Raw genomic sequence first — 27,974 nt, 5'->3', positions numbered from 1 at the left:
AAGGCCTCTTCAATTCATGTTTGTTGTTCCTTCTCCTAAAGATAACAGTGTTATGACACATCACAAAAATTGAAGCCTGAAAAGTGCAAAAATATGCCTAACTAGCCCAAATAACATCGCAGTTGTCAAGTGCGGTGGAAGCGTCAATAATGTTTGTTTAGCTGTTACGAGTGTTGCGCTGAAAACTCTCTAAATATCTTTAATCGTGGTGGTGTGGTCTAAGGATTTGGAGAGCTCTTGCCAACGGTATTCGTCCAGTTCTCTCGCGTTCTGCCTCGCTTCTCTGGTTAGCTTCTTGACTTCTTTGGGGTGTCTGTTTATTTTGCTTCTTCTGTACTTAAGCATCGCTTGCAGCCACTTCTCGCACAAACTCAAGAGGTACCTGTCGGGGTCCAGGATGTAGTCCACGACTTATCTTCACTCGTTGCTCCTTACGTAGCGGTGCATAGCAGCTGGGCGATCTGTGTCGCGTCTGGGGTACCTTGGTTGTCTTCGTCAATTTCTTTGTGGATGTCCCCTACAAACACCTTCATTGGCCTCCTGTGCGACAGACGTTTCTTACCCCCGACTCGGAGTTCTGTGGTAACCGTTAAGTGGTCAGTGTCCTGTGTGTCTTGCTTTGCCGTCCACAATAGCTTTCTTGCCTTGCTCGTCGGAACGAGGGTAACCTCAACGGTGGAGTCCCTGTTTCAGGGTTAGGGCGTCAATCGCATTGCGCCTTTGAAGTCGTTTGCTTTATCTATCTCCGATTGTTCCAAGATTACTCCGAGTTTTTTTCTTGCCGGGTCGTGTACTGTCACCACATCGCCGTCGTACCAGCATTCGAGATGTACGTTCAGATCTCCTCACATAACTATATAGTCGTTCGGGTATCTTCCCTTGAGTTGTAGAATCTACCTGAAGTTCCGCTTGGCCTTACCCCGCATGTATTCGGACACAACGACGACTCTTTTCTTTACATTAGGTAGGGCAAGCCTGGCTGCTATCACTTCCTGGTCCGACGTGGACCACTCACTCATGTCGAACTGGACGTGCGGTATTCGCTCGTGGACGTACACCGCCACTTGTGCTTTTATGCTCTCCTCGTAGACAGGGACAGTTCCTTCCGCCCTGCTTTGCCTCTTCCAGTGAACTATCGAAGGATCATAAAGTCCCCTGTACCCTGAAATCAAAATTTGGTTGGACCTTGTTTCTCTGAGGAGTATAACTCCTACATAATTATTCCCCAGGCGCTGTCTGAGTTCCGGCTTGCGCTGGACGTGGCACCTGCAGTTCCATTGAAGTAGCTTTAAAAGGATTTTATAAGTCATTTTTCTGCCCTATATGTTAGATCATGGGGCAGCCGTAAGGAACGTTGGGCAGAGTCCCAAGAGTTTCTGCAGCATCCGTAGGCGCTGTGGCTACGGTTGCTTTTGCACATGCTAAGACAGTGTCAAGGGCAGCTTCTGCTGATATAATTGCTGTGTTACTTGGGCTCCCGATTGTTCCTCTGATTGCCGCAACTGCATTTGCGTCTGCCATTGCATCTGCTACGGTTGCCGCTGAGTCTGTTCCTGAATTTGTTGCTGCTGAGTTTGCAGCGATTGGGTAAGGGCCCTCTTGTGCCGTCTTCTTCTTCGCGTGTTTTCCGCGTGCCGTGAATTTTCCCAAAGTGTGCAGGTCCGGTGATGCCACGTGACGTCTCTTTCCTGCTAAATTTAGCGGAAAATGCACGGACGAACGGATGAACGGAGAGAACTTCGGCACTACAATGCCGCTAACACGTAAACAAAAAAAATATGGAAGAAACAGAATAGGAGACACCTTGCCGGCGGTCTGTATGGGTATTAGGGCGTTGCTGTACACAATTTAACGGCAAGCACCATCCCCAACTTTGCACTTACCGCAGTTAAGTTCGTCGCTGCCATCTCCACAATGGTCGACATAATTGCATACGTCATACTTAGAAATGCAGACACCATTTGCGCACTTGAAATTATCTTCGCATGGCGAAGGATCGGGAACTGAAAATAAAATATCTTTTTCAACAAAAAATGTATATCTCGGCTAAAAAAAAAATCATTTAATACTTTTTTAACGCTAAAATAAATGTGCATCGCCTAACGCCAAATCTCCCTTCAAATGTAACACTATCGGGCTAGTGGAGATGTGGAAATTTAATAGCATGCCGTTATCTTAAACAAAAGTTGTTTTCGTATAAAAATGGGGCATGTTCCCGTCAGCTCACGCCGTTCCTCTTAATTTACTGTGAGCTTTATTTATAAACATTTACAAAAATAGGATGGAACTTCTGAATTAAAGAACTGAAAGCTCTGAAACATTGAGCTCTGGTCTAGACCGCTGGCGCTACATTTTGGCGTTCGGTGCTGTAGTTTATTTTTTCAGTGAAAGAAACATATTAAAGTTTCTTTTTTGGGGATGCACCCTACACACAGTTTAGACGAGCTCATTTCCCGGTCTTAAGTACCATCTGAGACGATTGTCAGAGTGCGATAATAAAAGCGAAAAATTTATCACGGTACACAAATCTCTGCAGTGGGTACTTACGCGGCAGGGCGCAGTAGTCATACCGGAGACCGTCTATGGCGAAGTACCCGTCGTTTGCAGGATACTGAAACTCCCTGAAGCGAAGCTTAAGAAAACAAAATTTGCACATTACTATTCATGATGATAAACACCAGAGAGGACGGAGCTTGTTTCACACAGATCACACTCCATGTATAATTTGGGCTATATTTTTATGTGAGCCACAGTTGTTAGCCACGGAGAGGTCAAACGAATAGGTGCGCCTTAAATACGCAACCTTATATGGCCCTTGCGTGGCCAGCGACATCAATGAAGCAAGCTGTCACAAGGCGTGTCATGAAACCGTTCTCGCCGGGGCGTGTTTTCCTGGAGCGCCTTGCTTCCAGAGTAGCTGCGCTACGCAGTTCATGGGCTCTGTAACCGACTGCCACTACATCAATCCAGTTTCGACCTTTATATAACTTCATGTGTAACATTAGCGTCATTTAACTTACTCGACCTGTCGCTGCTTCATGACACCCGTTCATGGAAGTTTTTGCGTAGACCACGACTCATAAAACACATCCGGTGCTAAGAGAAACCCCAGGAACCGCGAGGTGCTAACAAAAGCCTCGTCGCATTGGTAGTAATGGGCCTGCATCAGTGGCCAAATCCCCTCTCAATATCTATGCCCATTTTTAAATAAGTGCATAACACGTGGTTCATCTGCTGTTTCCATGCACATACATCGGAGAGTAGGCTGGTTAACACTTGCACTGATTACGACCTGAGAGGCTTGAAAACCGCTTTTGAGCGTCTTGTGACTGCTTAGGACCGGCTGTGCTGCTGTGCAGGCCAGTCTAAGCAGTCAAAAGTGCATGAATTAGCATTTAAAGTGAGGTGGCGATAATTGTATTAGTCTCCAAGGGGAACACCATCCTTCAGCACAAAAGGAACAGCACCGTTCAATGTATAAAAATAAAAACCTAAACATATTACAAGGATAAGATTTGATATGCTTTAAAACGCATTCATTATCCTCGACGAAAATACTCCCTTCAGAAAGGGAAGAAGAGGGCAAAGGACAAACAAAAATCATGGAGATTTGTGTTTGTTCTTTGTTCCTCTTGTTCATCTTTTCCAGGAATTATTTTCGTCATTATTTTCCGGCTCGGATGCACCTTTGCATTTCATTGAATTTTAATCATAACCTTAAATTGCAAGCCGTTCACCCTTGTTGGTGTTAGACTGGTGGCAGCTGATAAAACCTGTTTGCTCTACTGACGTTTAACCTCTGGTTAGTCCAATTGTAAGAGCGCTTCACTGGAAATGGAGAAGTTCCGGGGTCGATGCCCGGACCAGGTGGATTTCTTCGGTCGCGCACCAGTCACAGAGCTGTGTTTGGAAATTTGTGTTTGTCCTTTCTCTCGCTTGTTCCCCATCTCCTGGGATTATTTTCGTCATTCTTGTCCAGCTCGCTTGCTAATTGCATGTAGTTGCATTTTTATTCATTATCCTTTTCATTTTCTTATGGTGATTTCCCTAGCACTATCTACGTGCTGAAAATTTAAAAAAAAAATCAGAACAGCCCAAACGACACTGGGACAACTGGAAGAGGGACGAAGAAAAAGCGCTCACTTACGGCTCTTCTTTCTTTTTTTCTTTTCACTGCATCACAAAATAATAAAAAGAAGAAAACAACAAAAAAAAAACACGGACTTTTTTATATAAAGCCACCCCGAAAATTTGGAATACGAAATATTTGCGTGGCAACTTGATCGACCCTCTCCGGACAACAGTGTATTTTTTTTTTATCAAGACAATGAAACTCAACAAACAAAAAAACATTGTGACGTACACGCTAATGTCTTCTCTAATGTTGGATCGTGTAATGCACATTATCTGCCTGCATCAGGAGATTCAAATTTACTAAATGCATAATCATCTACGCTACGCCGCAGTGCACATGCATTTTTTCGTTTTGGTTAAAAACACGCTTATACGTAGTCAGCCGATCAAGTTGCAATATAAATTCATATGGTCTTAGTGCCACATAAAGATTTCGTCTTTCTAATTTCGTTCAGGACATTGTAGGCAGAGGTCTGAAACATATTTACGACTGTACATAGTTTGCAAGAAATCCTGCAACAGCAACCATCATTAAAGTTGAGTCCCAATTGGGAATGCGACCGACTTACCTTAACTGCTCCAGTGTAACGTCCAATTACAGCCTCTGCAAAGTTCCAGGTTCCCTCACGTGCCTTGGGTGTGACGGAGTACAAGCTCCATATGGTCATATTGTGTCCGTTCACTTCAAGGTCCAGGTCCATTTCAAATGAGTCGTCTTGAATTCAAGCATTAAAATAAAATATTGTCAGCGACCCGTATATCCAAAGGGCAAGGCAGTCAAAATGTAGCCTCAACTAGTCATAAAAATTGAAATACCATGATAGATTGCCGTACTTCAAATATTGTTCGGACTTCCATCTATGGAAGCTGCAGGGCCGGTCGAGCGTTCTGCCGAAAAATGTCATGGAAGCATACCACTTTAAAAATGGCCGCCCCCTTGAAAGCATGCACCAGGGAGAAGAAGCGCCGAGAAATCGGGCTTTTAGGTAGAGAGGGAAAAATGCCCGTGGATATTCATTGCAGATTATTAAAGCAGCATATAGGCGCCTGTATGTCACTTCGACAGGTGCGTCACTGGTACAAAACATTTCAAAACACAGAGTCATATCTGACAGACGTGCCTTGCTCCAGCCGGGTTTACACTTTGATGATGACGCATTCAAAAAAAGTTGAACAGCTTGTATAGGAAAACTGCCATGTTCATATCAATGCAACGTTTGAAGAATTGAACATTGGTAACGGTGCGGTGCGCCACATATTTTACGATATTCCGTAGTACAATAAAGTGTCCGCCAGGTGGGTACCAAGACAACCTACGCCAGACCGTAAGAGCGCCTTGTGGATGCGTGTGAGACAAGGATCCGGCGCTATAAAGCTGGGAGAGATAAATTTATTTACCTCATTCTCGCTGGGTATCAATATCGAATTCACTATGCCCAGCCGGAGACAAAAGCGGTCAATCCGAGAGTGAAGGCACACTTCGTCGCCAAGACCAAATAAGCTCCGTGCAGTGCTATATGCAGCAGAAGGCTATGCTCATGGTGTTCTTGGACAATGAAGGGCTACTAGCCAAACTTTACATTCCCAAGGAATTCAGCGTCCACAGCACGTGGTATTCAGGCTTGCTCAAGAACAATTCCAAATACGTGATCAGGTCGAGGCACCCTAGTTTTCTGACTGTTAGTGTTTTGGTGCAGCACGACAATGCCTCCCCCCCCCCCTAGGCACATGCGACAGTGAAAAAAACCCACAAAAAAAACCAAGTGTCTAGGTTCTCAGTGCATTGTGCATCCGCTATACTTAAAAAACCTGGCATTGAGCGATTTTAATTCTTTCAGATCACCCAAAGTAGTTCTCGGCGAAATGAAGCTCCGTGCATGGATGAGTTGAAAGCGGCCGTGCCTCACTAGCTTGGGAGTGAGCAGCACGATGTTTTATTCCGCGGCATTCTCGCGTTGGTGAAGCGTTGGTTCACATGTGTTGAAAGCAGGAGGGCCGTGTTGAAAGAAAAACTCCAAATTGCTTTAATCTTGTTTCTAATATCTTCCAGATAAAAGATATGGCGGAATTACTTTTAACAGTGCCTCGTAAAATATTGCATGCAATGCAGCATTCAAGAATGATCTATTTGGATTTATTTACAAGACTTTAAACAGTCCTATTAGGGAGGTCAGAGAAACATTATATTTCTGTCAACTTCCCCGCATAGGTTCTGTGATGTCAATTTTCTTGCTAAACTGAGCGCGGAGAGGAGTTATTTAACTCTCGGGACGGTAGGTCACGGGACACTACAATTTTCACTTAATTTCGTGGGGAAGCAAAATTGGTGTTTAGATCACGTGGCATTAATTATACCACAACATTTAACGTGAGATGCAAAGATTGACGTAAATGGGCTTTTTTTTTTTTGAGGGTGGGGAGATTATAAAAGCATTTCATACCTTAAAAAAATAATTCTCATGACCTCGTGCAAACAGAAAACCAACGTCTCTTCAATATTCTCGCATCATTTCGAAACACATTTTAACATGAAACAAGCAGTTGTCGGAAATAAATAAGAACATGGAGGCGGGCTGGTAAGCTTTTAACCCCTTGAAACATACTGACTTTTTACTTTCTATCTATCGAGTTTTAATTTTCTAGGAAGTTGTGAGGGTCCTTCATGGCATGCTTTAACTATAGTTCAGGAGACAAATTGGTGATCAAGTGGAAGTTGAATATGTGGCCGCATTTCGGTACATGGGTGGGGTAAGTACTTTTAAATAATAGGTCTTTGCCTGCAAACGAATGGGTTTTCATTTAGTGAAAATAAAAGTACTGCACAACACGAAGCTCTACCCTTGTCAGAAGACTGGTTGCTCTCCAAAGTCGTCTCTATTTGGGTTTTTAGAGTTTCTTGGTTCCGACTAGCTAAATTGTTCTGCTCCGGGAAAAGATGTTTCTCTTAAATTGTGTGATAACTATATGCCATCATATTTTATTGAAAGCGGTACCTTTATAAGGACAACCAACTTTAGGAACCGAGTAAGCTCAAATTGTGTAGGTCGGTTGGTCCACAACAACCAAACGATATACAAAACGGCGAATCGGTCCCAAGGATCGAATCCTGGTCAACGGCGATGAAACCGAGGCGCTGCTGACTGAGATGTGGAGCCAGCACGCAGAACCGAGAGGAGGAGAAACAGGTGGCATGAGAAAGTGCGTGGAGCAGAGATTAGGGGAAAGTACAAGGAAAAGAGGAGCAGAAACAGACGGTGTAGAAAGAGCGCACGAAACGAGGAGTAAAACGGGCAGGAAATCGCGCTTCTCGTCTCTTGGTGACCCAGAAAATTCAGCGCAAATGCTTTGTATTTGAGGAAGGAGTGTGGGGGGGGGGGGGGGGGGGGCTGAAGGGATGCACGCGCATTGTTACAAAGGGACAGTGGTGTGACGTAGTCTGTTACCATGCAAAGGCCTGCCCTAGGCACCACATGAACGAAAAAGACCACCCACCCCAGGCACTGAATGACTGAGGCTCATCCTACCCCAGGCACCCCCGAACTAAGAGCACCGCTCGCCCCATAAAACTGCCGCACTTAAAGTTGACAAAATTATAAAACTTGCAGCCATTTTTTTGCCTTGCTGACTATAGGCACATAGTGTGTTGTAATATGCGGTTTCAATGCGAGAGCCTTAACTGTGGCGTGCAACAAATCCAGTGTCTGTAGCAGCGAAATGTCGCCTAAATTCCTATTGGCTGCGACTCGTCATTTGGCCCCATAGTAACGGCGTCATCCTTGCTAAGGAACCAGCCGAAATCCTGGCGGCGCAGCGGGAGGGTGGGACGCGGGTTTGCGCTGGCATGACGTTAGGCCACACAATCACACGCTCAAAGACGACGGCGTCCTTGGTGTCGTCCTTGACGTCGTCATAGAGGTCACCCTAGACATATTATGCTAGGCGTCGTCCTTGAGATGGTCCTGAAGGTCGTCCTCTAGTCGCCGGTTTCGACTTCGTCCTCTAGACGTCGTTCTTGACGTCGTCCCCGTCGTCGTCCTTAAGGCCGTCCGAGATTTCGTCCTAGAGGTCATCCTTGACGTCGTCCTCTGTGACGGCATCATCGATGTCGTCCTAGACACCGTTCTTGACGTCGTTCTCAATGTCGTCCTAAACGTTGTCCGAGAGGTCGTGCCTGGCGTCATCCTAGACGCCATACTTGGCGTCAATCTTTTTGACGTCGTCCTCGACTTCGTCCTATAAGTCGTCCGAAATTTTAATACTAGTAGAAATATTACTTGTTATCATTTCACCTGGGGTTCCATAACGCTTTCGCATTTCCACGTGTAAGCAGTCTTAGGTGTCCTCCTGTAATTTATACGGCGTTCAGTAACGTTTTCCTGCAAAGGCCTGCTATAAGAACCGGGTGTAACAACACCGAAAAGCATTACGCAACTGGTAACCATACATAAATACTTCAGTCCCCAGGCAGGATTTGAACTCGCCAACTCGAGAATGTGAGACAAGTGCTTTGCTGACCGCGACGACTACTTTCGGCTTTACTGTGGATTTTCTCGTTTCGCTGGCGTCAGCCAGTATATTGCCCTCCCTTCGTTTTACCTCCATGGGTTAAATAGGCCGTAGTCATTTCTTGCGAGTACGGCTAGGAGATTTAAGCGTGTCGACGTGAAGAGAGTCATTCACATGAGTTAAAATGTGTTAGCATGTGGCCCTCGTATCAGTGAATAAAGGACATCCCTCCGATATTGTACCAGACAGCCCCTGTGTAAAGATATTTTATATGTTTTTACTTAACACACATAGGTTATTTACAAACGTATTACACTCACTTGCGTAGTTGTACCAGAAGGTGAGCGAACAAAGGAAGTTTGTGTTTCGGATGACGGGAGATGTTGCAACAGCTCTTACAGGAACTTTCGTTGGTTTTTTTTCTAACGCAAGGATCATGTAGAAACCTGAAAAAAATGGCGAACAATTAGAACATAGACTGATGGAAAACAAGGCAGATTCAATATAAATCACACCGCTCAAATTTTTTTTTTCTGAAGCTATTTCAAACTCACTATATTAAAATCTCGATAGTTAAATATTACACGTTTGTGCGAAAACTAATTACACTTTCCCTCACGGCATCATGCATTCAGAGCTATTTATATACGCAACAATCATACGTAGGTTTTTCGATCGAAAAGAACTTTAAATCTTAGTTGACTTTTGAACTAAACATAACAGAGCCTAGAAAATTACACAATAAAATTATGACGGTATACAAATTTGTACTCAAATATTAACTCGGAGTCTATTTCAAGGCCAAATTTATATTCGAAAACATTAAGCTACACTGTTTATTTTATTTCTGCCTTTATAACTACTGGTTACCTCATTTTGAGGGTTGTGGCTGTAGGAGTTCGTACTTTTTGTAGCATAAGAAGTTGAAATAAAGGAAAATAAAATTTAAACAAGTTCACAATGGTTGCTTCAAAATTCTACAACAATAATACCATAAAACCTTCAGTCAAGTGTTTCACGGACAACCTTACAATGTCTTCAAACATAACTCGACTGAATACAAATTATCCTATACTTCAGAAATACTTTTTCCATTATACTATTTTTAGTGTAAAGATATTATTTAAAATCAGTCAGTGCGAGAGAGATACAGAACCAACGCCCTATTCTTCAAGCTTCGAGTCTCTCATACCAGTTCGTGGTGTTAGATATGTGGAAGAATCAATGTTAAAAGCACCGTTAAGTAATGAGCAGAACAACCTTAGACTGGTTTCATGGCGCCTTGTAAAAGGGATCTCATTCAGCTTTCTCGTATAGTGGCATAACACATTAGTATATGTTGAGTTTGTTGTTTCTGAATCGCCATGCCCATCTTCGCGCACTCTTTAATTCGTGAATATTGTAACGAACTTAATTGGACGTCTTTTTCAGCATTTACAGATGTATGATGGTTCCATACCCGCGAAGACAAGTCGAGGACAGGTGGAACGAATTTTCGCAAAAGGTGATGTTGTTTTTTGTTTTTTTTTATAATACGAGGAGTGTTTGTGATTTCGAATCGGGCACCAAAGTTTACCGTGAGCTATCCATATTTAATATGTAATTAGGAATTATACGGATTACGGCGTTCTCACGAGCAAAACATTTTTGCGCAAAATGACATAAGGTCACCATACTCCGCTGCTACTTCACCTGGAGCTTTACTAAAGCCGCAGCCACGGCGAGCGAATCAGAGCGCCGGAGTGGGACGCGTATTCGCACATTTGTAAAACCTTCTCCCGTGGACGGCTGGCAGGATATTTGCTTCACCGCTCCAATGAACTTAGCGATGCCGCAGTTTTATTTTTTTTTATTTCTATGTTTGTTTTGGAAGTGCGTATAGAGGCTTCAACTCGCCAAAAGGCAGTTCATTAGACCATACAAGCTCGTAGTGTGCGTAACGCCAAAGTGCAGTACTCTTTCTGTTCTTTGAGAAATGAGCGCCTGAATTGCACTAAATGCCCATATTTAAATACTTTAAATATTAATAAGTGTCGGGAATGTAATAAATGAGTTACTTCATTAAGGAATACAAATATATGTCACAAAACCAGATTTTTACGACCGCTAGATATTGAACAAAAAAAAATGCCTCACCTCGTGTGGTAAAAACACATTTATTACAAAATACAAGCCGACAATTGGGGACCTGGTTAGCCTTCTTATTTCAGTATTTTTGGCTTTGTCATTTCTTCTCCTGATTTATTTTGAAGCACTGAACCGATTTCAAGAGCAACCATTGTCTTCAGTAAATCATTTTAACAAGTTTTGATTTACTCGCACCTGTATGCAACTAAACTAACAATGACTGGTGTGCGTGTTGTCTACCTAGTACATGAACATTACAGATGTCAATATGTGTGTAGACAAATTTAGAAAAAAGATTAATTAAAATACTGCAATTTATAGAGTACCTACATAATTATAATGTAATTAAATGCATATGAGCAAGCGAGTTTGACAAGAATGACGAAAAATTCCCTGGAGAAGGGGAACAAGCGGGAGAAAGGACAAACACAATTAACACAAACAACCAGGTGACATGTGCGTGAACAAAAAAATCCGCCTGGTTTTGGTATCGAACCAGGGACCTTTCTATTTCCAGAGGCGCGCTCTACCAACTTGTCCAACTCGCTTGCAACTTTGCATTTATTTGCATTATAATCATAACTTTAAGATGCCATTCGTTCACCCTTGTTGGCGCTAGACTGGTGCGGTTGCTACAGCACTCCACTGAAACCTGAGAGGTCGCTGGTACGATAACAGCACCACGCGGACTTTTTCGGTCATGCAACAGTCGCCTAGCTGTGTTTGAAGGTTTGTGTTTGTCAGTTGTTCCTTCTGTTCCCCTTCTCCATGGAATATTGTTGTCATCGTCGTCGCCGTCGACCTACATGATCAAATTCTTTATTGTGTCATAGTCAGTTTTGATTTCATGTTGTAGTCTTTAATTAAATTTAAAAATTGGAACACTGACTAGTGCTACAACGTAAATAGGGTGACACAAAAATGTTTGAAGTCTAAAGATATGCCGAATAAAGCGTTCCTAGGAGTGGCACTGTCGCTTTTCAATTCTCAATATATTATTACTTCGTATTGTAAATTGTATGGCAATAATTCCACTTTTTTCTAACATGTAGAGTCAAGAGACTATCAATTAGCATCGAATGCCTACATGTGCCTTCTCGCTACATCAAAACTAGCATGCTAGCCAGGAAATTTTAACTAAAGCTAATTTTCATGGCGGTATTTTTTTCTCGCTGAGCAAGGTTTGCAACATCGACTTTTTTTTATTGCGCAGAGTTGTGTTCTGGAAGCGTAACAACTCCTTGAGGGTCAGAAGGTCGAGGGGGTAGAAGTCAACGCCTACATCACCTGAGCCGAAATGGTTACTTATCCCCTTGAATCACGTTAAAATTGATATCCCAGCCACCAGTTTGCTTAGCTTTAAATATAATGCGTTATTTTTATAATTCCCGTCTCAGTGGGGAAACTAAATTGGTGTTGAGGTCACGTGACAGGAAGTAGCGTGACGTTCATTTCTCCGCTAAATATAGCGGGATAACTGGCTTGCTGTTGATGTCACTTGATGTCAATTTTTCCGCTACATCTAGCGGGAAAACTGGATTTTAGCATAGATCAAGTCATGTAAAAGTAATTTTTTCCGCTAAATTTAGCGGGAAAAATAAAGTTATGCATAAGCCACGTGACATCAACTCATGTGGCCTAATTTTCCTCGCAAAATTGCACGAAGAAAATAAACGGCCAGAAACAAACCTCAGATTGACGTGAGGATCCTAGGAAAGCTAATCGGTTCAATAGTGTATGCTCTATTTTTGAATAAAGTGGCGGGACAGAAAATGTGCAGTTTGTGTTTTGATCTTTTGGGGGTTGGTGTGATGCGGGCGCGGTGTCTCGCGATACCGTGACGCCATTGCCTCACGCGACGTCATAATGTCAGTCACGGTGGCACGTAACAAGTAGCATTATGATGATATCACGTAAACAACGTCACCTAAATTTAGCGGAGCGTCCATTTTGCTGACAGACAACAACATGCAGCCGGAATTCACGGGACGTATGTACTTTAAATTTTTTATTTCTGGCGGTTTTTTGTGACGGTTTTTCGGGCGGTTTTTTGTGGCGTGAAGGTTCTCCTTGACGTAACGTTCTATTTTCCTCGAAGACTTTAGCCCTTAGACACCTTGTGCGTAAAAAAAAAGTGACCGCAAACGTCACTTATTTTGTTTTGAAAACTCAAACGTATCCTCAAAACTCAAAAACACACACAAAATAGCTATAGCACGGGGGCAATGAATCGTGGTACGTACCGTTGGTGTCGCCGTCATAAGTCAGTTTGGGAGCTCCAGGAACGACTCCCGCTCTCCTTCGTTGCCACGATGCCAGATCTCTGCTTTCTGCACTTCCGAGATCCCAGCCGCAAGTGGAATTCTCGAAAACGCAGTTTCCGCAGTCCAGCTCGTCAGCACCGTTGGAACAGTCTTTGACAAAGTCGCAAACCTTGTCCACCGGGATCTTTTCTACCGGGCTAGTCTTACAGACGAAGTCATCAGTCGCCGGAAGATCTGTACGTGATGGAGGTTTTCATGTTATTGCATTCTTCGAAAAGGCCAGTATGTCTACTTCCTCCCAAAGCACTTGAGAGCGCACATCACTGCTACTTGCCGAGGGAGCTTGCCAAATGGCCAGTTCGAAATTACATTTAGACCTAGAAAACCATCTGCGCTGTGGCACTGAGCACGCGGAACGTCATGCTGACTGGTATACCACAGACTGTTATATTTTTGATTCGTGCATAGTCTACTTTCAGCCTGGTGAGTGAACGATGTCCTTGTGTAGATTGCAAAAATTTGTTATTCCGGGGACTTGGTCCGGAAGTTGACACTCCAGTTTTCTAGGAGTGCAGGGCCACCGAGCAGCCTTACGAAGATGTTTAAATTCTCGCAGTGTAACAAGAGGATAGAATCCCAAAGGAGATAGCACACAGACACAATTTTTATTACACCGAAGCTGAAGGGGTTCTTAAAAAAATGAGAGAATTAAATTACGGATTATTTTTATCCCGGGAATCTGAACATCACGCTCGTTTTGATCGCCAATGTAACTAATCGCGAAAAAACAAGAAACACTTCCGACGAGTCGATACGTCCTACACAGGTCTTTCGGCCGTCAAGCACTAGTCGGTCGTGGGGGCAGCGCGTGCAATTGCTAGCTTCCCAGGTACATTCTCTGGCATTTGCACCGGTCGTAGCGTCTTTTATTAACCTTTTTGAAAATAGCATGACTACCAGTGCATAGTTTTGATAGGCCCTGAAGGGGCACGAGAGCGGAGATTCCGGAAACTCTGGGTATGACGCCACGCTACGGAAAAGGGTGGCTTCAACGGTAGTTTGAAAAGGATTTTCTGCAGCCCCAGTGCACCAAAGTGAAAACTAATCTCAATATTCGTGATCCTGGAGGGCACATAAAGACGAGTTGTGTGGTTTTCCTCAAATGCAGAACCACCTCGTTTTACCTTCACGACTAACACTTGGGACGTACTTCAATTTATCTTACGACATACCGCATAGGACGCCATCAAAGTCAGTTCAATGTCGTGTGAGTCTCACGAGATCTTTGGGTGAGTCGCGGCCACAGGCGGGTCGCGTATCGACGTGACACAATCCCGACACTGCATTTGCTCGGACGGCTTTGAGTATGGACAGCGGTACATCCTAAGCTGCAACGTTTATCTTTTACGTACAGCGTCAGCACGCGCGGACAAAGTAAAAGTGGTCGAGAAGAAATGGCGCACGCCGTGTCCTGTCCAAATCTACATTCTTCCTCCCATTTTTTCGGCGTAGTATGTTGAAAATATTACAGTATACACCTCCAGGTTCCGTTTACCTTAGTAATCAAGTAATTCACACTAAAATATAGACATAATACAATAAATATTCTTCAAACAGGCCCATCTGGATCTATTAACTTATGTGGGACTAGGAAATATTGTCATTTGTGATGTACCAAGTCCTAAATAGGTGTAAATCAGTGGCATAAAGAGTGGAATTATCTTTAAGTCTTTTATAGTTATCCGCAATCCGAATAAAGTTGAAGCCGTCATGATATGCAATTTCAATAAGCATCGAAAGGGAGGAAGGTAAATTGATCTGGCCATGAAATTTTTCTTTCTAATCCTAGACCTTCCGTATTTATCGTGAGTAGATCTTTACAGTTATACGGCTAAGGTAGAAATACGCCACCTATTTATGCTTATACGATTAAAATTCAAAACGACTCATGCACAGCCAGTACCACAAGGAGTTTTGTCCTTCATTATTTTGTGTTTTTACTTTATTCACGGTGAACTACATTTTCGATTAGTAAAACGGATTCTTGCGCTTGAATGAAAGCGCTCACATAGAGGTTTTATACTCAAGTTAGAAATATAATACACCCTACGACTCGTCGCTTATGTTTTCACTCAAGCGAGTCGTCGTTATCTTTAATTATGTGTTAAGATATATGGTTCATATTTCCTGAGAAAACCAATTCAAGGGGTAGATATATACTTATGCAATCTAGTGCACTCGCGAGAAATATGTCAAACACACCCTCCTTATGCTTTGACGCCGCCGTTTAAGTGCAGTGAATTCGTGTATTTCATACTTTTTCTTTTAGTGTCTCTAGTGCAAGAGTCTCTACTTCAACGATCTTTAAAAAGTAAAAACAAATCCTCGTGCTCTCTGCTAGGTTCATCCTTGAAATATTAAATAGCCGAATTCTATCATTTCTATCCGTTGATGTTCCTCGCCTACACTAGATTTATAACTGATTTTGCTTAGAGCTCACGCTACGCTAAAACACTGACTATGCAGCGAGTTGGAAATGTTTAAATATCGCTGAAATTTTTTTTGAGAAGTCAATAGTAGAAAAACAAAGTCGGCATATTTTATGAAAGGACGTAGAACCAAACCTGTCTTACGGGAAAGTAGAAACATGCAATTACGTGCAAGTGGGCTATAGAAATTCACAAGAAAACAGTGAAGCTGAACTTGCACTGAACTGCAAAACTGTCTGTTTAAATTTAAAGTAGGCATACATACTGAGTATTTGATAAAAAATGGCACGACGGGTATTTATATCACTAACAAAACATACTATGCGTCGCTGAACGCAGAGTATCAGCCAGAATTCATCGCTAGTGGTATGGACCACATGCCACACTTTCATAACTTTGGCATCCAGTTTCCAAAATTTGGGATCTCTGATTTAAAAGATATACTAAATGTATACAGATTTTCAACACAAAACAGAAGGAGCTTCTGGAACAAGTTTGTTACTTATCCTCATGTATTTTCGATTTCTGTTGGTTGACATTCCTTTATTTAAAGTTTCGTTTAATATGACTAAAAACTTTTGAAATATTTACGTTCACAACCAATAACATTTATAAAGAGCGTAAGCTATAAAACTTTGACTTCCGCTGCCAGCCTATAGTGATATATTCAGGAGGAGAATGGGTGTTCGGTGAGACGCAGTTTCTTTCTTCGGTGACAAAACACAATCTAATTTTACTCAAACGCCCGGCACTTGGGAAACCTTCATCGTATAATGCCCACGACCCCTCATGTTTAAACAAAGTTTGGACTCACGAAGCTCACTGCACTCGCGCTGGTCAACCTCGATGTCATCGATGGCGACGAAAGCAGTCTCGTCAGTTCCACAGAACGCACGTATCGTCATCTGTTGGCAGAAGAGTTGGCAATAGACATTTTTAGACTTTTTACAGCGCTACACAGTTTAGATCTTGTACCAACTTAGAGCTGAACTCGTGATAGGATGGCGGTTTTATGTATACTAGGCAAATGCTAAGAATTTCATTGTCTCCTCTATTTGTAAGGGGGCACAAAATAATAAAATCTAAAACATGCTGAATAAATAAAAAACACATAAATTATATAGCTATAAAATTTAAAAAATCATAAACAATCAACCATGCATTCCTAAGAGTAAATAAGCATCATATTCAACTGCCTCTTAAAATTACCGTAGTTTAAAAAAAGAAGTCGAAGTTAAGATCAGACGAGGCGAAAACTCTACTATTAACGGGACATATCTTGAACTTTATGTCTCACCGTTAGGAAGATGCCGTAGTGTTTTGTATCACATACTATACATTCGAGATTTTATTTACCTATTAAACTTGTTTTTCGAAATTAGTTTATGTTTTATTTTACAAAACTTGGATTGGGGCGCGTTGGTAAATGATTAAAAAATACGAAAGAGTTAGTCAAAGGAGACGGGCAGGACAAACATCTTTCGGCTCAAAGTGTAGAAAGTCGAAAGATATTTGTTCTGTCCGACCTCTTTGCCTAAAACTTTCGTATTATCGAATTTAATTTATTCTAACCCTTCAATAAAAAAAAACAGTTGTTATATAATTTGTCCCATGAACATGATTTAACGTAGGCAGGCAATATACATGTTATTATACTACATTAAATATTATTGTATGTTTCTCAAGGGTCTTTTATTTCTCTCGCTACAGCTTCTTTCCTCAGAGCCAAACGCGTAGGTTGTTACTACAGTGTTCACCACGTCTATACACAACACACAGACTTTGTTTCCTCGTTGTGACACTATCCCGTTGCGAGCTGAATGCCCGCCTGCTGACGTAGCTCTTTGGGAAAGTTTGTTGAGCAAGACGTCACAAAGCAGTTGCTCGGCTGCCGCCGGAAGAGCGTTCACACACAAAAAAAATACACTGTTAGCGCGTTGCGCGTACGTTTGGCGAGTGACTGTACAATACAACGCAATCTCGGTACCATCCTCTGCGAGGTTCTTGGGGTGGGCAAGTGCAGCTTCAAACCTGGAGGCACACTTACCCCATCCTTCAGTCCCCAGCTCAAATTGAAGAAGTAAAGTCTCCAGCGCTTGGTAGGGTTGCGCAAGATCTTGTCTCCGGCATAAATGGTGCACCCGCTGGTGCTCTTGGAGATGAAAAACCAGAAAGATGCGCACCGGAACCGTGGTTCTCGAAGCTTCAAAACGGCCGAATTTGTTGTGCCGCCCGTGCCTCTTAACAGCAGGTAGTAGCCTGATGGGAAAAACAATTTTCTATAAGCAGTTACAGTACAAAGTAAGGCACAGTCTTCCTCAAACTTAACGCTGCCACACTGTTACCCAAATATTTATAATTTCCGGTCGCTCATAGCTGAACTGGCCCCTGCAACTTCTAGAATTTCTTCCCCAGGCTGGGTTATGATAGGAGAGTAAAAACGTGAACACACAGGTCGACCGGTAGGCGCAGAAACAGCACAAAACAGAACAAAAACAGACCATTTTATCATGGCGCTAAGTTTGCGAAGCGCCGCACATCTTTGAGTGGGGTAACGTGAATGTCGGCTAGTATTTATTCCCAAATACTTGATCAATTAGTGTTTATCACGCCCGATGTGTATGCGCTGAGGGTTATATAAACGAAAGTCCAGGAAAAGTGTAACGCGGCAGTGTGACAAGGAGAGTAAGAGTATAAATCGAAACTGTAACAAACAAAATTCTGACGAGTTAGGTTACTTTGAATTTGGCAGGGAAACTTTAATTCTTCTACAATATTACACAAATTTAGTTCCTCCGCTGCAGTTATGGTGTAAATGTTTTCTCCTAAATTTATCGTAATTGAGCGCTACTCCCGACATCAGAAAGCTCATAAATAAGTATCTAGCGCAGCTCAAAACACGGTGTACATTCTGTATATTTCGACTTTATCTGCGTGATTCAGACACATTTAAAAGTTTGTGACCTGTTGTTGGTGTATTGCAAACAAGAAAGGGAGTTACACCGACAGCGTTCACTATGTCACAAAAACAACGTAACTCCCTTGCTAGTCGTGCCGTAGAAAGTATTCCTAGCCGCAATGTTTCAAGCGCTCCACCGACAAGAACGAACGTTGTATGTGAACTAATTTACATGTGGTTCCCTCACTTAAAACTTTTATTAATATTATGGTATAGTGAAACTGTCCTGGCAAAAAATGTACTTGTTTATCGGTTAGCGATCAAGATTTGCAACACGGTGAAGAGCTTAAACTTTGCGTCGGATGCAAATACATTTGGAGGAAAACGCAACCTAAATATAACTTTAAGAACTAAGGCTAGCCGGTAGTGGTTGTTAGGGAAGTGCATTATTTACCGTCATTCATACCTTGGCATTCTGCAGCAAAGTAAATTTAAACTGAACCCCTATGATTGGACGTATACCAGTATTTGAAATTCTTATTGCCGAGCTGAACCAGGGAAAGTATAAGCTATTCTTCTAGCTAATCGAACAGGTTCTTACACAGTTGGTGACTAATAAATTTCACTAAGATTTTGAACCTCATATTTTGATTAGTAACACGCTATTCAAATAAATAGTTAAGCAGTTAAAACTTTTATGGTGGAGGAAAATTTTTAAAACCACTTGGTTAATATCTATGAATTCGATTTCTCGTTGCACGCTGGGGCAGGTGTTCGATCCCCCGCTCAACATAGCGGGAAAACTGCATTGGTTCATAGGTCACATGACGTAAATTTTCCGCTTAGCTTAGTGGGGAAACTGAATCGGTTAATTTCCCGCAACATTTCCCGGGGAAGCCCGAATAGGAGCATAAGTCACGTGAAGTCCATCTTTTCCTAAATTTAGCGAAAAATTTACTACATTAGAGGCGACATGCATAGGCAGAAATCTGTGATGAGTAGCTTAACATTGCAATCGTATTATACAAGTATCGAGATTGATCAGGTTTTATTGAAGTTGATGTGATCCCCTAACATTTTAGTTGTATTTACGGAATTTATACTGATTCATTTGTAGTTTTATGCACATGTTTACTATTTATGCAAATGCACATCGACAAAAATATGCATATATTTCATATTATTTTAATAAAACAGTTCATGTACTTGTTGACTTGAAGATGACAGTATTAACAAGATGCCAACAAAGTAATCAAGTTTAAACAAGTTAAGAAGGGTTACAATGCGTCCCCATGGCTCCAAAGTAAGGTTTCAATTGATGGAACTGTATCCCAAAATGATCCAGTTAAGAACAAATATCAAGTGAACGGAAAGTTTTGTTGTCTTTATAGGTTTTGTATTCCTGCAACTACCGACTCCCATATATTTCCTCGTAAATTTCATAGATGAGTAACTGTAATATATGCGGAATGTACACCTTGGTCCGAGTACGTGGCTACCGTCACTCATTACTCGCTTAGGAAGTGACTACATATGTTGCTCGTTGCATATTTTCGGAAAGAACGTGTTACTTTACCTCAAAAGTACCGAGTTTCTACGCTAGTTACTTTGACGACGAGAAACACATGTTCTTGTTTCAGTAGTTGTTGCCCTAAAGCGGTAGCTGCCTTTCAAAGTTTTCATCAGTTCTGTTTCAACGCTTCCCTGAGAACACATCTCCGGCGACAATGAAGAGTCGGTCTACTGAGGCTCTCAAATGAACGGCAATGTTGTGCTTCAGGAGCCTGTAAATCTGACATTCCCTCTCTCTTTTGTTCTCTCTGCTACTGAAGTTCGAAGTTTGCAATGAATGGTGTGTCTTCTTGCGTTGGCAACTTCCGGGTTTACATTCGGTCTGTAAACGGTTCTAGAAGGTTCAGCCAACAAACCTTATTGTGTTCTCTGGGTGAAGAACCTTTCTAGCCGGAGAATTCAACTCACGTTCTAAGCGATAAATCCTGTTACATTCTCAAACGGTTTAGTTTTCTTAAGGTTTGTCCATCATCATTTGTTGCAATAGACGCATACTCAGATCAGAATTAAAACGATACTGGTTAAACGTTGTTGTACACGTTACTCCTCGAAAGTAATGAAATCGCATTAGACGTTACTTGGCGTTAAAAGCAACTAAATTCGTTACTCGTTCCTTTTCTAAAAAGTAACCAAATACGTTACACGTTACCGAAAAAATGACCAGGTAAAAGTAACTCGTTACTAGTGACGTGTTAAGTAGATTCCTATGTGTATGTGCAAGAAGTGCAGTGCCAATAAATATATACAAAAAAAAATTCGTGCAATTTTTGGGGAAATACGTAAGTCAATACATTTATCAAAGTGCAATTGGCTTTGTGTTATGTTTATTGCGCCTTGAGAGGGCTCGTAGGGGAGAGGAACAAGACGACCCACCTCTGGTGAACTATTTACTTCAACTTTGTTTTCTTCTTTAGCGCCCCCATACCCGCGCGCTAGGAAGGATCGCTTTAACCTTAATTTTTAACAGTGCTTAGAGGGTAATTTTTAAAGAAACAGAAAAAAACTCACCGTCCCCAGATTGCAATGTGTGGTCTTTGGAGAGCTGGGCAAAATTTTCTGCACGCTGCACTTGCCACCCGCGATTGCCTTGGGTTGAATTGGCTGAGGAGATTATAGGAAAAAAAAAATTAAAGGTGACTAAAATTGCATTTATCGCCGTAGCTCTGTATTTTTCGTTAACCGAATGATGATCTTTAACTTTATAGTTTTATTTACGCCAAATATTTCAAGCAAGTGCCGATCTTGAAAAACAAGGCTACGTGCTTGGACGTCTGCATGACTTTGGCGACCAAAAAATATAAATCACGAATAAAGTGATCTAACTATTTAAGAAAATAAAACAAACATATAAATAAATACAGTTGTTTAATAGTGTAAAAAAGACCGAGGTATCCACCCTTACCTTATTTCGTCTTTTATCAAAAGGTGTTCAGGTGCCAGATTAACGAGTCACAAAGGCTGTAAAAGCTGAATAATTAATTTATACCAGCACCAACATGAGTGCGACTTGCTGGCGACAACCTATTGAGCAGCATGGCATAGCGTGGCGAACGTTCAAGAACTGAGCCTTCAAAGTTACCATACACACATGTACTTGAGCCAAACAACAGATATCCCCCACACTTATTTGTGATGCCCGCCCAGAGTTTCAGTTCACATCTGTGGCGAATAGCGCGCGAGAGGAAGTTGCATCCCTGCTGGGCACCGGCGTGCTGGTGTCACGGCTGCTTGCCCTTATATGTTAGTAGGAGCCAGTGTGCCTGATTTCGATCCGTGATGAAATGTGCTCGGTAGCTACGAAGGTCGAGGTGGAACGTCATCTCTGCCTTCCTGCACAGGAAATGATGTATCTGCGTCTTGGTCAGCATCGGGCCGAATGTGGTCTTGGTGACGGCTCCAAACGACAGTGCCAGTCCTACTGAACCGGCTGCTTGTAGGAGACGGGTCCACTCTTCAAGAAGGTGGTAGGCATCAACCACTTGTTCCCCGTTTGGCAATTAAACATCCGAACTTGATTGCCAACCTAGAATTCCTGCGGAACCTTCTTTGTCTCATCTGACGGGACTGATCTCTGGCCACGTTAGCTTGCACGGACGGGTTGACAGCATCCAACTTTTTACGGAGGTATCTCCCCAACAGCAGAATAGCTGGGGCTATCCAGTTGTTGAATGTCGTACGTTACAATAACTTAGTAGAAACTTGTTGAGTTTGTTTCATGGACTTCACGGCCACTCTCTTGCTCAAAGCTACCCTTGGGGGTTCCCACAGTCTTTCTGCTAACCCGTCCCTGCTTTGGCATTACGGTGTTGTCAGACGCCCCCCCCCCCCCCCCCCCCTATATGGCACGTTCCGCTACTCTTAAAAAATCTTTGAGTTGTTGCGACGTGAACTGGGTGCCATTTTCGAACACAAATATCTCTAAACTTCCAAAACGTAAAAAAAAAAAAAAAAAAAGAACTCTTGTATCTTTTTAATCATGCTGCACGGTGTTGCCGACTGCATTTCCAAAATCTCGAACCACTTGGAGTGAGAGTCCACTACACCCAAAAGCATTTTCTTCCGAATGGTCCTGCGTAGTCGATGCGGACACGCTGCCATGGCTGCGAAGGCCATATTAAAGAATGCGACGGTGCCCGAGTGGCAAGATTATGCTGCTGTTGACACTGTTCACATGCTTTTATCTGGGCGTCAAAATCACTCTCCACCGCCGGCCATAAGAGGTAAATCCTGGCTAGTTTCGTGACACGTACAACACCTATGTTCCTTTCGTAAACCCCGTCCAGCAGAAAACTTCGGAACTTTCTCGACACTACGAATCTCATCCGAACCTTAGGAAAGCCTTGATATGCTGACAGGTCAGTGCTACGCGGAAGAAAGGGCTTCAGCGATTAATATGACACGTAAGATGGCCAGCCTTTCAGGACATAATCTAACTCTCGACTGAGCAAATTGTTCCGCACAGTCTCTCTTCCAATTTTTTAACTGCGTACTGGCAAGGAGAGCAAACGCAGCGAACAAAAGGTCTACTCTTCCACGGGTTCCTCTTTTAGCGTGTTCACCGGTAGTCTAGAATAACAGTCGGGTTTTGTATTTTCTGTTAAACGTTTAAATTGCAAGCATTAGCTGTATTCCGACAGTTTAACTGCGCATCTTTGAAGTCTGGCTGCTGCCCAAGCCGGAATTCCAGCCTTCAGTGCAATGATGGTTTGAAGCGCTTTGTGGTCTGTCACGAAACAGAACTTGGGACCATAAAGGTAAAAGGAAAATTCTTCACTCCAAAGAGCAAAGCCAAGGCTTCCTTCTTCATTTAACTGTATCCTTTTTCTGTTAGAGTGAGGGTACAATATGCGTATGCTGAGGGTCACGCAGTTCCATCTTCCGCAATGTGAGACAAGACCATCTCCACGCCGCAGGGTGATGCATCACATGCGAGCTGCCATGGTGCATTTGGGTCATAGTGTGCAAACATTCTCCAAAATTAAGAAGCTCCTTGACTTTCTGGAATGCCTCGTCACACTCCTGTTCCCAAGGCCACTGAACATCTTCGCGAAGTAGCCTGTAGAGGGCGTGCCACTATTTTAGCAAGCTGTGGAACGAACTTGCCGTAGTGGTTCACAGATCACAGGATTGTTTTCAGCTGATGGCCCGTCCGCAGGCGTTGGTGCACTCACGATGGCAGCCACCTCCTAGTCAGATGTGTGAATCCCTTCAGGGCTTGTCGCACGCCCCAGTACTGGAGCTGGTCTTCGAAGAAGACACATATCTCACACTTGACGAGAACACCCCACTCAGCAACCCTCTTGTACACCTCCTCCAAGCTTCGAAGATGCTTTTCGTGAGTCTTGACAGTGACTGAGTCATCGTCCAGGTAACAAGTCACTCCAGAGATGCTTTTCAGCATGTTGTTCATAACTCGTTGAAAGATGACAGGAGCCTCAGATATTCCAAATGACAGATGGTTCATTAGTCCCAAACTCCGGTGTACCGTATCGTCAGGAGCTTACGGGAATCTTCATTCATGACAACCCGTTGATAAATTCTGCTGAGGTCAATCTTGTAAAAACGCTGTCCACCAGCTAGTGCCAAGAAAAGTTCTTCCCCTCTTGGCGACTGGTAGCGCTCGACATCTAAGACAGGATTCAGCGTGGTTTTATAATCCCCAAACAACCTTATGAAGCCACCTTTTTGGGGCAGTGAAACAAGTGGAGTTGCGAACTCGCTCATAGTTCTGCGTGTGATGACGCCCAGGGCCTCGAGCTTTGTTAGTTCTTTCTCCACTTCTTGCAGTAACGGAAAAGGAACATTTGTAGATTTCAGGAGTTTAGGCTGCCTTTCTTCTTTCAAAATTCGTATCTCTGATTTTCCAATAATATTTCCTAATTCGTGTGTGATGACTTCCTGAATCTTGTGCAAAGTGTCTTGTAATCTGTCAACATCGGATGTTGACCGTCCCTGCTTGCCTCCGTGTAGCATGTTGATACCAGCGCTTGTGTTTGTCCTTTTGTGTCTCTCTCGTTTTCTCATCGTCTTCTGCGCTGTAACGTCAAGATAAATATCGAACTTGGAAAAGCTTCTGTATTAATGATACCCGCCATTCGCTTCAAGTCTAACCGCGAGAGTGGCTGTTGCAGCCACTCTCGCGAAAGTAGGGGTGGGCGGGACTGGTCTAGCGCATAAAACGGCAGAAGCTTTGTGTACTCGTTATCCGACACCTCAACGTCGATAACTTCTGAGGGTTTTACAGTTTCCCTGGTGTAGGTCCGCAACCAAAGTGAGGTCTGCCTAAAATTTGTTTGAGAGAACTTCTCGCGGTGCTGCAGTTTTTAAGTCAGAGAGACCGCCGCCAGATTTTTAAGTTCCATTGTCGACGAAGACTTATGCACTAGAACGTCCACCTTGAGGCGTTTATATGATGCTGCCGTCATGTTTTGGAGAGCAACGTTTCCTGTTCACTCTTCCACTTAGAGTTACTTGAGCAGTTTCTTCTTTCCTCGCGGTTTTTCTTTTCCTCGCAGTGAACGAAAAACTCGCTAAATATGCCCGACTGTTTTGCGCTGAGAAAAGACCACCTCACTCTGAAGGAAAGCACTCTCAATGTGCTTGGTTGATCCGATCGCGTTTTGGGACCGTCTTTGTGGCTTTGCAACTTCTGGACGCCGGAACTCTCGCCCTGCCTGCCACTGGTACCCGAACCACGCATCTCGGAGGTAATTTTCATAATCGAGTCCAACGCTCTGGCTCGGTCAGCTACTTTCTGACACACGAGATTCTGGTACTCCGAGAAGAGTGCTCGCTGAATGTCCACACGCCCCAACCAACACAGAAAATGGTTACGCAATGACTCGTCCAAAAAAGCGCCAAACTGATAAGTCGCAGCGAGCTTTTGTAGTGCAGTGACGAACCCCCCGCTCCCCCCCCCCCCCCTGTGCGATATACTCTTCCTCTTCATTTCCCGCGGCGGTGAAACCTTGCCCGCTCTGCGATGATTAAAGGTTTCAGTTTCAGGTGGTCTCGTCGCAGCTGTGTCCGCTCCGCTAGTGCCTTCGTTGCAGGTAACGCGGGAGCTGTCGACGACATGAGTAGGTTGTATGTCGTAGGTCCAATTAGGCTTAAGAAGGCTTCTGACGGCATCCGGCACCCGGTTTACCGTCAGAAACGACGTGAGTCTCATTTCGTACGCAGACCAGGAACCCAGAGACGAGTCAAAATATTCCACGTGTTCAATCTTGGCCGTGGCTTTTCGTCGTCGCCTGCGTTGTTCAGCCCCTCGGTGGCTTTGGTTGTCGTCGTCAAACCACTCGGCGTTTCGCTAAACTTCCCGGAACTCTAGTACATCAGTTTTTTGGTCACCGCTGAAACATCCTGGTAACCACGTTATGTTGTGGTCACGGAATAACGACTCAGGAAAGCTGTAAAGGCTGAACTATCACTTCATAGTAGCAGCACCAACTTGCGTTCGACTTCCTCAAGACGACCTATGAAACAGCATGGCATAATATGGGGAATGTTCCAGAATTCAGCCCCTAACGTTGCCGGCCACACATGTACTTTAGTCATACACCAAAACATGAATAAATTAAATTCTTCAATACTGTAATATATATCGTGGTCATCCACCTTTGCTTTATTTACGTCTTTTATAAAAAGGTATGACGGAAAATATTCCATCGAGTTTATATTTATCTCAATGTATAAGGAATATTTTTATACCTACCGTAGTCATTAGTCATTGTTCCATTCAAGAAGCTTTATAATAAGTGACCACCACTTTTTTGTATACTGTTGATTGCGAAGTTGAATTCTTTGTTCTTCTCGTGTTTTTCCTCTGTATATGTGTATGCCTATGTATGTGTGCACATATTCGTTCTTTTTGACTGTATGTGCCGGTGCCGCTCTTACCTTGTTCTGGGGCGCTGGGACTCGTCAAGCTGCAGACCTGCAGCTTTTTTTCCAGCGCCCCTGTCACAAATGTACCGTTTGTGGCAAAAATAAACGAATTTGAATTTGAATATCCCGAGAAATACCCTACACCCTATGGGTAGACCACTCCTATATTTTGGCACGATTTGCTACTTTTTCTAAAACAACCAAAGATAGACCACATCTACGAATTGGAGGGTTCTCGCCCATTGTACACCTCAGCAGAATTGGTGTTATTCTTCCACAGCGGGATATAAGTGAATGTTGCAAATCGGGAGGGACACTTTTCTATGTTCCATTGCCCCTCAATGACAAAACAAGGCTGGCATGTCAGAGAATATAAAAGAAACATTCTTAAAATGTTTCTTGTTTGCATACTGAAAGTTATCCCACTCCTCATTTTCACACAATTTGATCTCGCTTGTAGGAGGAAGGGATATCTCTCGAAATATTATGGTAATCTCGGCGTGATATCTATAAGCAATTGACCCATTAAGCGATGACATCACAACATGGCGCTCCCCTTCAAACAACCGTTGCTAGGGCCGGTTTGTTAAGCGAAGACGTCGCTAGATGCAACACGCATCTAGAGACGTCTTCAGGGCCGGAAGTTGACGTCGCAAATGTTTCAGAAACAGCCGATTGTCGGCAAACTTCTGTCGCGGGAAGTCTGAAATTTTGGCTTCGTTTATTTATTCTATTTAGACGTTTAAAATTTACGTCCAATTTTGGACCAATCGATCGTTCTGAGCAGAATCAAGTCCACGCCCCTAGCAGTGGTTTGTTTGAACCTTTACGTCATACTTACGGGGTCAATTGTCATGCTTATAAATATTAGCAGATTTAGCACGAGCACATAAATGCTGCATATTTTCGGCATGGCTTTGAAACAATTTGAATGTTTAGCTTACGTGTCACTTCAACCCAAGGTATGCAGACGTCTTCCTCAAAGGAACAGTAATCTGAAAGCACAATTAAAGCGTCAAACTCCGATCTTTTTTCTATATACTAATATATATATTAAAATGCCTTATCAAAATTTCTACAATCTTGAGCTTTAGAGAAACATATATCCTTTAAAAATACAAAAAAAAAATCACAGGAATGTAACAGGGCAGGCGATTGTCCTGTTTATTTTTTGTTCTTTTATTTTTTTGCACTATATTATGTGTTAAAATAAGATGAACCAACTAGCCCAGCAACGTATTCTACTGAACAGATATTGGTCTACACATTTGGCGGTTTTTAATTGGGGCATTTTCCCCACATAACCGGTGCCTTTTATTATTTTGTTTTGTGTTGCAGCAAAAAAAAAGGTGCTTAAAGAGGTGTATTTTGATGAAACCAGAACACGTTAGAGGTATGCTGCAACCTCCAGAGGACATGCGAATAACCAAAATACACACTTAGAAACATCCCGGCACCGAAAACTAAAAACAAAACAAGTCCAAGGTCACGGTTTGTGAAGAGAAAATCATCACCATTAATACTAAAATACGGTCCATGTTCCGGATCAACATGAAATACGAATATACAGCGCCCCCGCACCTCCCCCCCCCCTCC

General features: G+C 42.9%; 1 protein-coding gene across 1 annotated transcript in view; it reads right to left on the bottom strand.

The window, feature by feature from the left end:
• Nucleotides 1–27,974, bottom strand: part of LOC8037160 (MAM and LDL-receptor class A domain-containing protein 1-like) — a 233,604-nt gene that overhangs the window by 95,726 nt on the left and 109,904 nt on the right. The window contains exons 30-38 of the mRNA XM_040210516.3: nt 27,323–27,373; nt 21,000–21,092; nt 17,568–17,779; nt 16,335–16,425; nt 13,011–13,265; nt 8,961–9,086; nt 4,704–4,849; nt 2,548–2,632; nt 1,884–2,003 (exon numbers count right to left, since the gene is read on the bottom strand). Coding sequence (XP_040066450.1) covers nt 1,884–2,003; nt 2,548–2,632; nt 4,704–4,849; nt 8,961–9,086; nt 13,011–13,265; nt 16,335–16,425; nt 17,568–17,779; nt 21,000–21,092; nt 27,323–27,373 — 1,179 coding nt within the window. The remainder of the gene's footprint in view (nt 1–1,883; nt 2,004–2,547; nt 2,633–4,703; nt 4,850–8,960; nt 9,087–13,010; nt 13,266–16,334; nt 16,426–17,567; nt 17,780–20,999; nt 21,093–27,322; nt 27,374–27,974) is intronic.

This window comes from Ixodes scapularis, unplaced genomic scaffold, assembly GCF_016920785.2.
Source record: "Ixodes scapularis isolate PalLabHiFi unplaced genomic scaffold, ASM1692078v2 PGA_scaffold6__148_contigs__length_123643588, whole genome shotgun sequence".
Lineage (NCBI taxonomy): Eukaryota > Metazoa > Arthropoda > Arachnida > Ixodida > Ixodidae > Ixodes > Ixodes scapularis.
The sequence above is the reverse complement of the archived record's forward strand: the minus strand, read 5'-3'. Positions and strand labels throughout refer to the sequence as shown.